General features: G+C 37.8%; 1 protein-coding gene across 1 annotated transcript; it reads right to left on the minus strand.

The window, feature by feature from the left end:
• Positions 1-8,120: 8,120 nt before the first annotated feature.
• LOC118587854 (olfactory receptor 24) lies at positions 8,121-9,062 on the minus strand. The gene has a single exon (XM_036193967.1). The coding sequence runs from the start codon at positions 9,060-9,062 to the stop codon at positions 8,121-8,123; it is 942 nt and encodes a 313-aa protein (XP_036049860.1).
• Positions 9,063-12,640: the final 3,578 nt, after the last annotated feature.

Here is a 12,640-nt window from a genome sequence, read left to right on the forward strand (position 1 = left end):
ATATGTGTGTGTCTGCATTAACCACTATCCACTGCAAAAAGAATCTTCTTTGACCAAGGTTGAGAGAAATGCAAACCTTATGCATTTAGAGTGCAGAATAGAACTTAATAAAGAGAGTCACATGTTAAACAATGAGATTACAGTCAAAGATGTGCTGCATATACGACAGTGGTTCCATAAGATCATAATGTAGCCAAAATTTTTCTATAACCTAGAGACACCATTGCTGATGAAACTTCAGAGTGCAATGGAGCATGTGAAATGGCTAGTCTTACACTGCTTCTGCCACCTGAGCCAGTCCACACCATCCAAGCCCATGAGGGAGAGAAGAGAGTGAAGCATACATGCCCCCCAGGTCTTAAGCTAGCCCCAATTCCATGCCCTAGGGGCTGGTACCTCAAGATTATAGGTGGAACAGGTACCCACTACATTGTGGTGTCTGGAAAACACTGCTAAGCTCTGAAAAATAAAGACGGATATTGCAAGGTTTCTCCACCCCCACTCACAGATGTAAATTCCCTAACACTGATGTAATTGCATGTTTTGTCTTTAAAAACACTGTACCCCTGAGCTCTGGCATCAAGAGAGATTTTGGAGATATTAGCCTACTCTTGGTTGGGCTATTATTAAAGCACTCTTATATTCTTGGTTGGCTTAATTAGTGTGGTTGCTGATAATTGTCCCACACTGATTGTTTCATTCTGAGTTGAAACATTCCCACAAGGAAGGAGTGGGGGTCCCAGGAGACTTGGGAACTAAGCAAACTTCACATGGCTGGGAAAGCTGAAACTTATAGGATTCATAGGGATCCCTTCCTAAGGATATAGAAAGAGTAAACAACTGCTGGAAGAGGAGAATAATCCACCTTGCTACCAAGAGGTGGTTCTCCAACCTGTCTAGCTTCCAGAGATCATACAGAGAGCTCTGATTTTTTTGTTTTTATGACTTGTCACTCATGATAAGCTGGGCTTTGGTGATGCAGCAGTTTGGAGTCATCTCTGCTCTTATAAGTAACCACAACAAAAACTCATGGGCTCACTGGGTCTGATTTTTGGTGCAATCATTACTTTGGTTTGTGAGTTCCCTATCTAGGAGTAGATATGTGTGTGTTGTGCTCCCCAGGAAAAGCCTTACACACTATGTATTGCTTTACTTTTAAATAATTGGAAAGAATTGGGTTTACCAATTCTTTATCAGCCTTCCAGAACTCTATGATGATTTTTCCTATCCTATTTAGTGAGTTTTTCTTCCCAATTTATAATATGATAAACTCCCTATTCCCTGTAAGCAGACTGCCTTGGATTTCTTGTTATGTCTGGTGCCCAATGTAGGGCACTGTAGCGGGTAGCCATTCTAGCTTTAACCTGGAAGTTCCAACCCCCATTGAGGCTTTGGTAATGGTCATGCCTACAAGGTGGGGCTGAGAGAGGGTGTTGAAGACCCGAGTTCCAGATGCTGGGGCTCTCTTGGTTCCAGAACCCTGGACACTGGAGGTAGACCAAGCAGAGTTCTCTAGAGGACACTGCTGGACTGTGTCATACCTTTCCCAGACCCTGCAACCTACCTATCCCTTCATTTGTAAGTTACACCACTAAATAAACCTCCCTTTTAACTACGTGGAGTGCCCTTAATAATTTCACCAGTAGGGCACTAACTCATGACCCATAAATTAAGAGTCTCATGCTCTATTGACTAATTTAACATTATGAATGCAAGAAGCAATCTTAAAGGTATACAAAGAAATGAAATTTGGCAGATGGATGATTGATTGATAAATAAAACACTGATTGGCCAGTAGCCAGGCAGGAAGTATAGGCAGGACTAGCAGAGAGAAGAATTGAGAGAACAGGAAGGCAGAGAGGATGGGATGCCAGCCTGCTGTCCAGGATGCATCATGTAAAGGCAGCAGGAACACATGGTGACATATAGATGAACACAAATGGATTGAGTATAAGAGTAAGAGCTAGACAAGGGTAGGCCTGAGCTAATGGCCGAGCAGATTAAATAATATAAGCATCTGTATGTTTATTTTATAAGTTGTCTATAGGACTGCTGGGGCTTGGCAGGACCCAGAGAGAAAAACTTAGCTACATGGATGTGTTTCATTTTTCAGAATTTGGAAATTAAAATATGTACACCACATCATTGACACTTATTCAGAATTTCAATTGGCAACTCCTATGAGGTCTAAAAAAGCTGAATCTGTAATTACATACCTATTAGAAGTTATGCCCATCATGGGAATACCTGCACAAATTAAGACTGACAATGCTTCAGCATATGTCTCTAGTAAAATGACGTAGTTTTTTGCCTACTACAATATAAAGCATATTACAGGTGTACCACACAATCCCATGGGCCAAGCAGTTATAGAAAGATCTAATCAAACTTTAAAGAATATGCTAAATAAACAGAGAGAGATAACAATGATACCTAGAAATAGATTACATAATGCTTTATTAACCTTGAATTTTCTCAATGCTGATGAGAAAGGAACAACAGCTGCAGAGAGACATTGGACAACAGAAAAAACTCCTGAGCTAAACCAACCGGTTTATTTCAAAGATATGTTGACCTCAGAATGGAAACCTGGATATGTCCTATGTTGGGGAAGGGGTTTTGCTTTTGTTTTTGCAAGGGAAGGAAAACTATGGATACCAGCAAAATTAATAAAAATTTGATTCAAGCAGAAGAAACCATTTGATGAGGAAAAGTGATAGGTCATCCCATGATGTGACAATTCCACAAGTTGTAAGGAAAACTCAACAAACTAGGGTTGGGGCAGGGTTTTTTTTTTTAATTTTTTTGTCTTTACAGAATAATAGAAATACCCATCTTCAAGAAATCAAAAGGCCTTGGACACCTGGATTTCTAAAGCAGATGGGAAGAACCTGTTGGTACCAATATACAGGGTAATATCTCACCACCGAACATCAATATCTCTTTAACTATAGAGTAGTTGTGGTCCTGATTCAATTATAAATCAAACTGGGTTTAGAGTTGGAATGTGGCTCTCTCCTTCTCTAAACCCAAGCATGTTGCTAAAATTAAAAAAAAAAAATTTCTGTCTCATACCAGAAGAGCTAACTGGTGTGGGATAGAAGAAAACCAATATTATAGGGACCATTGTTGTCAAGATTCTATTTCTCTCTTTGCTTATTCTTGATTCCTTGGCATCCTTCTTCACAGTCATGTCATCAAAAATTTAAACTTTCTGTTTTGATATTAATAATGTTCAAGTTTTCCACAGTAAAAAATAAATCTTTTCAATAGCAATCTTTGAAGCCTTTGGAAGGAAGATGGGGCCCTAGAACAATGACTACCCAGATGTCATTATAGATGTCATTGAACTGGCAAACACCATTCAATGGTCAGCTTTGGACTACAAATTCTTCAGGACAGTTCCAAGATGAGATGGTTCATCATATTACACTTCTAGCCAGAACTTCAGACAAACCTTACCCATTACTCTGAGACTGGTTAACATTACAGCTAGTCCTCATGAGACTTAGCCATTGTTTTTGCTTTTTTACAGGATCCCACAGAGATACTGTTGCCCTCTAGACAACAAAGAAAAAGGTGTCCTCTCTCCCAAAAGGTTTTGTTTTCTCAGGTTTATAGATAGTTGTCATCTGTTAAGGGTTGTTTTAAAGTTGTTATAGGGTTGGGGGTGGAACAATAAAGTTTAGACACAGGATTCTCTTTTGGAAAAGAAAAAAGGGGGATAGGACAGGATATTAAGGTAGATTATTGTATCTACTTGTAAACTAATTTGGCAAACTATCAGCCTTAGATAATTTTCACTGGTATGGATTCTTGTATATTGATACAAATATAAACTATTTTTCTATTCCTATTTAAGATAATTTGTATATTTATATGAATTCAAAACTACAATTGTCATATTGTACATATATTCCTATCCTGTTTGAAATATTTTGTATATTGATATAAATGTATAATTATAGCTATCATACTATATGTATATTCTACCTCTGTTTAGGATATTTATACATTGATACATAAAAAGGATATTATTATCATATTGCACTATATATTTCTACCTCTGATTAAGGTATTTTTTATATTGTCATAATTTTGAGGTCATTGTCCTTATATAGTACATTTGTTTATAGATTGTTTACTTTCATGTGAAGCCATAGTCATAAGGTTATTTGGGTAGATTAGATTTATGATTAATAGTCACTCATGCTTGTCATATTCATAGTTATGTTAGTTAGGTTTCCCAGATTTACAGAAATAATTGTCAGGTGGATAGGTAATCTTCAAACACTTCATAGACCTAGAGAGAATGGCATTTAGATGTTTTGATAACTTAGAATTCTTTTGACATGAGACACAATTGCTCCTGGCAGCACCAATCTACTTCCAAGAAAATATTGGGAATTGAAGATACTCTAATCTTCAGTGGAAGTTTGTCTTCTTCTTGGCAAAAAATGGACTCCTGGGCAAAGAAGTATCCTTGCCTTGGCTGCAGCCAGTTTGCGTTCTGTCCTTTCTGGATGAGCAGGACACAAGGAAAAGCAACTGCTGAAACTTGTCAAGCCAGGGTAAGAGAGTCTTTCAAAATTCCTGTTTCTGAAAATGGTCTGTCAGATATTCTAGGCCTGTAGCCAAAATGGATGCATCAATGGTGCTGAGAAATATTAGGTAACTGTCCAGGCTACCAGCTGTCTCTGTCAATTCTTCCAATTCTTTGGAAGTTGCTTGTTTTCACTTCTTGTTTACTCAGATAATATTTTTCTTTTCAGGTCTTTGATGATGTTGAAGACTAGATAGTTATAGTTATAGACCTCTCACATCTTAGTCAAGAACATTTTAGGTACAAAAGTTAGGTTCTTCAAGATAGGATAGCTATTGGAATAATCTCTGTAACTTGCCATTTACCTGTGGTCTGGACATTTAGTATGTGTTTCTTGTTTGATGTTGTTCTTGCTGGTTGTATTTCTATTTTTGTTTATGTTATTACCTTTCCCCTCTCCTGGATAATACTTGATAATTGTTCCTATTGTATATAGTTTTATTTTAGGTTAGAACTTTCTTATTTAAACAAAAAGGGGAGATGTGGTGCTTACTTGTTCCACCTATGACCTTGAGGCACCAGCTCCTAGGTTGTGGCCTCAGGACTAGCTTAAGATCTGAGGGGCACTTATGCCTAGTTCTCTTCTCTCCCTCATGGACTTGGTTGGTATGGACTAACTCAGGTGGCAGAAGCAGTGTGGGACTAACCATCAGCCTTCCAGGACTCTGCCATGATTTTACCTATTCTGTTTAGTGAGCTATTCTTCCCAATTTATATCATAATAAATTTCCCATACCCCTTAAGAAGACTCCCTTGGATTTCTTGTTATACCATATGACAATTATTTTTGATTTATGATTTCTTATCTTAGTTTAATGTTTAAGATTGCACATACATTAATTGTTTTGATTAATACATCTGGCCTATGGTCAGGGTCAGGGACTGTCTTAAAAGTCTTGCCAAGGTGAATGTGCCTAGTGGAGGGTGAAAGGCTGAACATTGTCTAGACAGACATAACATAGAATTAGGACAAGATGGAATCACCTTAGTCAATTCAAGGAAAAATTGTTTTACAATACATTGCACTCAATACAGAATCTCGGCAATCATAATGAAGGTCCATGTTACTGATTTATATATTTGTTCTACTTTTTATTGCTGTTTTACATTTCTCTATTGATGTATACATGCGTATGATGAAGATGATGTGTGTATGAATATATATATGGGAACATGAATGCACAGTGAGCATGTGAAGGTCAGAGAATAACTTTGAATATTGGTCCTCACCTTACACCTTGTTTGAAACAAAGTCCACTGTTAAACTGCTGAATATGCCAGGCTGGCCAGCCACTGAGCTTGTGAAGATTCTGCTGTCTCTACCTTCCCTCTCCCTGTAGGTATATTGGAATTACAGATGTGTGAAATTTCATCTAGCTTCACCTGAATTCTGAGGAATCCAAATAATAGTCCTCATGCTTGTGCAGCAAGAGCTTTATTTACCAAGCCGTCACCAGTCCTTATTTATATTTAAGGTGCACTTCCTTTTATTGTGGCATAAAAATGTTTATAATGTTTTGTTGTGCCAGCGGTAGCCTCAATTGTGTCTTACCTATGTCTCTGTGTGTCTTACAGTGCTGGATATCCAGTCCAAGGCATGGTGCATAGTAATCAAGCATGCTACTCATTGAACTATACCTCCAGCACCAACCACTCTAAATTACATCAAGACTTCATGTTGATAATTTGACAAGGCAGCAAACTGCCTTCTAAAATACCTATGCTTATACCCATAGGCAAAAGCTGCTCCCACCTTTGATCAGAGAAGACACTTCCTACAAAGAATAGTGGTGGATGAAGAGAGTCATGGGGTTATTACTGTAAGCTGTCTAAGGTAGTTTGAATGTAATTGGCCCCCATAAGCTCATAAGAAGTGACACTACTAGGAGTTGTGGCCTGGTTGGAGAAAATATGCCACTGTGGGGTAGGCTTGGAGATCTCCTATGCTTGAGCTATTGTGACACAGTCACTTAGCTCAGTGACACAAGTCACTTCTTGTTGCCTGTGTTCAAGGTGTAGAATTCTCAGCTCCTCCTCCAGAACCGTGTCTGTGTGCATGCTACCATATTCTGCCATGATGATGATGGACTAAACCTCCAAAACTGCAAGCCAGCCCATTTAAATGTTTTCCTTTATGGCAGTTTAAGTGGTCACAGTGTCTCTTTACAGCAATAGAAACCTTGGGGATTAGGAATGTTTGCATGCTTGGCCTTAAACAAGACATCCATATAGGCTCAGGGAACACTGACAGAGGAGAGGTGGTGGAAAGAATGTAAGATTTGAAGGGTAATGAGTAGGTCTATGAACAACCATTCTCTGGATTGGATATAACTATTGCAATTATTAACTCTTTCTGAGTGTAGTTACATGTCTGGATGTACATATAAGACTGGCCTTATCAATAATAACCCAATGAAGGGAGGGGACTAATGAGACCCTATCTTTTGTCTCTGAACTATTGGTTATTGATAGACTCGGGGAGAGAGAGAGAGAGAGAGAGAGAGAGAGAGAGAGAGAGAGAGAGAGAGAGAGAGAGAGAGAAAAACTGTTTTCAGTTATGTACCCACTGCTGAACCCACCAGGCTCCAACAGATAGCTCTGATCCCATAGTTATACTGATGGCTCTGGGTTATGAAACAAAATGGTTATACATGAATGCATAAGATAGAATGTGTAAGTTGGTATGAATATATTGTGGAAATGTATGAGACTGTCTAAAAATAAATTTAATAAAAGTGTTGAGTTGAATTATTACACTAAGTTTATATAAATACCACTTATAGTTCTACAGTGCTAAAATGTTTAGATGATACATTTCTCAGAAGATATTGTTATTAAGCAATGCATGTTGCATTTGCTGTTTGCTAAAAGATGTTGAAGCAGAGAAAATCCAATCTGGAATGATAGTCTTATTTATCTCTGAGGACATGGTGAAACGTAATTAGCATTATTTACTGGTCTCCATATATGAGGAAACTTCTAGTTACCTTTTCTGTTTCTGTGAGAAAAAAACTCTGACCAAAAACAAGTTATTAGAGGAAAGGGTCTAATTTTGTTTAAAGGTTACAGTCAATCTTTGAAGGACACCAGCGAAGAAACTTAAAGCACCACCCATGAGGGAACAATGTTGGCTTGCTGAAAGCCTCATTTCTAGTGTTTAGCTGGCTTCCTTACACAGCCCAGGATCATGCACCTGTGGATGGTACTATAATGGGCTGGGCCTTTATACATCAATGAACAATTAAGTTAAGCCCTCACACTATATTCACAAACCAATTGAACCCAAGTAATTCTTCAATTGGGATTCCCTCTTCCCAGGTGATCCTAGACTGTACCAAATTGACAATAAAAACAACTAGAACCGGACAATAGTTAAAAGGCCACATAGAAGTTGCCACTTAGGTTTCCATAACTCAGAATTTAGTGATTAATTTTTCTTCACATGCTATTCCAACTTTAGTTGAAGAACTCAGGTGTTTAGATTCTGTTGCCTGGAAATTCCCTAGTGTTCTGACGATCAGGAGGATGTGCTGATTTTTCGGTTGATGAACTTCATCAGGGTTCCCTTCAGATCTCTGTTCCTCAGGCTGTATATAAAGGGGTTCAGCATGGGAGTGACTGCTGTGTACATTACTGCAGAAGCCTTTTCCTTCACAGCTGTGCGGACAGAGGAGGGACACAGATAGACTCCAATGGTGGTCCCATAGAAAAGGACTACTACAGAGAGGTGGGAGCTACAGGTAGAAAAGGCTTTCTTTCTGCCACCCGCAGAGGGCACCTTCATGATGGCCACAATGATTCGAGCATAGGAGGCGAGAATGCAGACAAAAGGTGTGGCTATCACCATTCCTGCTACAATAAGCACAAAGATTTTGTTTACTGTTGTGTCTGTGCATGAAAGCCGTAGAAGTGGGGTGAGGTCACAGAAGTAGTGGGGGAGCTCATTGTTTCCACAGAATACCAGACGGGCCATGAGGAGGATGTGGGTGAGGGAAATGAAACAGGAATACACCCATGGGCCACCGACCAGCAGCCCGCAGAGACGTGGGCTCATGATAGTAGAATAATGTAATGGGTGACAAATGGCCACAAACCGGTCATAAGCCATCACAGCTATTAAGACACTGTCCATGATGCCAAAAAAGTGGAAAAAGTACATCTGGGTCAGACAGCAAGGATAAGAGATAGACTTGCTCTTGGTTTGAATGTTCACCAGCATCTTAGGAACAGTGTTGGTAGCTAGACAGAAATCAACCAAGGAGAGATTGGCCAGGAAGAAATACATAGGAGTGTGGAGGTGAGAGTCAGCGCTGATGGCTAAGATGATCAACAAGTTCCCCACGACTGTGACCACATACATGCAGAGGAACAAGGAAAAGAGGACAGGCTCATGTTCTGGCTTTTCTGAAAGTCCCAGGAGGATGAATTCAGATGCACTGGTTTGGTTTTGTGGTTCCATGTGCTTAGCTCTTTTGGAAGTTTTAAAAGTAGAAGTTGAGAAATAGTGTGAATATAGGTTAGAAGGTGAGACAAGTTAACTTCCCAGTTCTTGTCTGAGCTAATTATACTACTTTGGACTTTTGCTTAGTATTTATATTTCCTCACTCTCAAAGCTTAAATTCAGAATCCTCTGAATATTTCCGTTTCAATTAAATATTGAGAAAGTGGATAGTTTATGGATTTTTTTTATCTTTTTACTTAATATTTTTGAACTTAAAATACAATCACACCATTAGCACTTTCTCTTTTCTTCCTTAAACACCTCCCAATTATTTCCCTTCCTATCTGCACTTTCTCTTGGATTCATAGCATCTGGTCTCTCTCCCTTTTTTTTTTATTGTAGTTACATATAGTCTGTTTTTTTGTTTTGTTTTGCCACGCCCCCCAAGTGCTGGGATTAAAAGCCTGCGCCACCGCCACTGTCACCACCACCTGGCTAGTTTTTAAAATATGTCCCTAAATATATAAATACAATTTGCTCAGACTATATAATTTTACTTGTATGTACATAATTTCAGGGCTGGAAACATCATGGAGAAGAGAATGGAAAGATTTCATTTTGTGCTTTTTAATTATGTGTGTGTGTGTGTGTGTGTGTTTGGTGTACAAGGTATTTGCATGCATGTGGCATGTTCATAATTGTGGCAGTCAAAGGAGGACATCAAATGCTTCCCTTCTATTGCTCCCCTTCCTCTTTTGTTGTTGTTGTTGGTAGTGAGACAGAGTTTCTTACTGACCCTGAATGTTGCCATGTCATCTTAGTTCAGTGTGATCCCAGAATTCTCCTGCCTGTACCCTCAAACTCCAGTGCTACATGCATGTGAAGCCATGCCCAGCTTTTATATGAGTGCTGAGGATTTGAATTCCTGTTCTCTTGCTTTCATAGCAAGTGTTCTTATCTGCTGAGCCATATTTCCAGACTCCACTCAACATTCTTAAAGGAAGAACTGCTGAAGGATGAGTTAATGAAATCCAGAAAGAAGTGATATACAAGAATTAATGGCCATCCAAGAAATTCCTTTGTAGGCACAAATATTATAAACAAAAAAACATTGAGTTGCAAACACTTAGGAATACTAATAGAATTCATGTTATGAAGGTGGACTAAAATATGAAGCAACCAATAAATACATAAAAAGTGTTCACAACCATTAGCTTATCAAGGAAAACAAAATCAAAACTACAGTGGAATATCACCTTAACCTGGTTATGTAGTCAAATTACATAATATATTTGAATAAAAAATTTACTAATAAACATTACTTTAAAATAAATGTTTACTGATAAAAATAAAATATATGGGCCAGTGAGATGACTCAGTGGCTAAAGGTGCTTGCTACCAAGCCTCAGAACCTGAGTCTGATCCTCAAAAGCCACAGAGTGAAATGAGAGAATTGACTCTGCAGATGCACTGCTATGTGCATATGCTCTCTAAATAAATAAATAAGTAAATGTAAAGCAAATTAAAAATTACTTATAAAATAATTAAAAATGAAGAAAAATGAAAAGGTTGGCTATTATTAATCAAACAAGAAAATAACAACAAGATGAACAAACAGAAAACCAGGGAGATATGGTGGCACATAATTTCAGCACTTTGGAGGTGGAGGAAGAAGGATCACGAATTTAAGAACAACTTTGGTGTAATGATTTTGTGGCCAACCTGGGCTACAGAGAGCCTGCGTTAAGTAAAACTAAAGAACATAAACAAAGTAATTTCTAGTATGAATATGGAGAAAGAGAAACCCTTACATAGGGATGCAGATTAATATAGTCATTATGGAAGATAGCAAGAAGATGTTTCAAATATATATATATATATATATACACAAGGTATGATCAAAACACATTTGTATAAATTTATGAAATTCTCAAAGATTCCATAAAATACCTTAAAACTGAAAACACAAAAATGATCAGGAAAGAAAGCTCACAAAAGTTACAGTTACTTGGCAGTTCTTAAAAGGTATATTTACATATATTGCTCCCTTGTTAAAAAAAAAATTCAGCTGTAACTCCCCTTGGTAAACACCTAGAGAGAAGGAAGTGAGAACATAGAGAAGCTTTTTTGTATGGCCATGATCATTGCAGCATTATCCACAAAAGCCAAGACATAGAACCAGCTATATCTGTTAGTAGAAAATGGAAAGGAAAATATGGTATAACCAATGGAGAATTATTTGGCTATAAAAAGAATTAAAAAGTTTAATTTGCAGCAAAATTGATGAAACTAGGAATTATTTTTAAGTAGATTAAGCTAGACAGATACAGAAAGATGGGTATCCTATAATTTCTCTCATATATCAAAAGTAAAATTAAGATAGCATGAAAAGACAAGAGTAATTACTTAGCAACAGGGGAAGGTGGTGAGGAGAGAGATGCTGGAGGAAGAGAATGGTGAATGGGTTTGATCAACAGGCACATGTATGTATGTATGCGTGTATGTATGTATGTAAACACCACACTGAATTCCATCAATACGTTCTGATTAAAAATAAAACATAGCCTAAAGAGATGGTTAACCGGGAAAGGTGCTAACACCTAAGCTTGCTGACTTGAGATCTCCAGAACCCACATAGAGAAAGGACAGAACCACTTCTCTGCCATCCACATATGTGTGAGCAGACCTCTCCCCATACATACAGAGGGTTGGGAAAGAGAAAGAATAAATACTTGCACTAAAAATAAAACACTGGGAACGAATTATGTATCAGAAGCACATTTAGAATAAAAGAGGGAGGTTCTCATAGCTACATTGAGTATTTTATTCTGTCTACATTGTGTGCGTGATTAAAGTTTAGAGATAAGCACTAAAAATACTCAACACAGATATCTAACTTCCAAATAGGTCAAAGGGATACAGAAATAATGAGATTGAATCATACAAGGGAAAGTCAGGAAAGAGATAGAGTCAGCTTTCAATAAAATATATTCTGTGTCCATAGATTCACCAATTATAGGTGGGAAATATTTTTTAGAAATCGCATATGATGCCAGCTATAGTAGCTCACATTTTTTAATCTGATCACTTGGGAGGAGAAGACAGGAGAATCTCTGTTTGAGATCTCTGAGTTCAGCCTTGCTTACACAGTGAGCTCCAGGCCAGCCAACACTACACAGTGAGACCTGGTTCCAATAAATAAACAAACAAATATCACAATATGAGAGAGAAAATATGTGAAGCTATGTTGTTACACTTACTTATTTCATTAACATGGTGATTTCTATTTCTCTACAGAAAATATCTTGCTACTGCAAACTCACCAATACAATTATAAATAGAACAGGAACATGCTCATTCTTGCTTTTTTCCCATCTCTTTTCTTTTTGTTATTAACAATTTAAATTAACAATTAAAATTGCTGTTATTAACAATGTTGTCCCATGACTTTTGGGAGAACCTGTTTCAAAAGAATAAATAAGCCTTCCTGCTCCATTACTCCTATTACCCCTTCATATCTCTTCATTTTGTTCTTCTCTCCCTTAAAATCCCCGTTCCTAGATCCTTACTAATTTTCTGATAACTATGGCTGTTCC

The sequence above is a fragment of the Onychomys torridus genome, chromosome 7 (genome assembly GCF_903995425.1).
Source record: "Onychomys torridus chromosome 7, mOncTor1.1, whole genome shotgun sequence".
Lineage (NCBI taxonomy): Eukaryota > Metazoa > Chordata > Mammalia > Rodentia > Cricetidae > Onychomys > Onychomys torridus.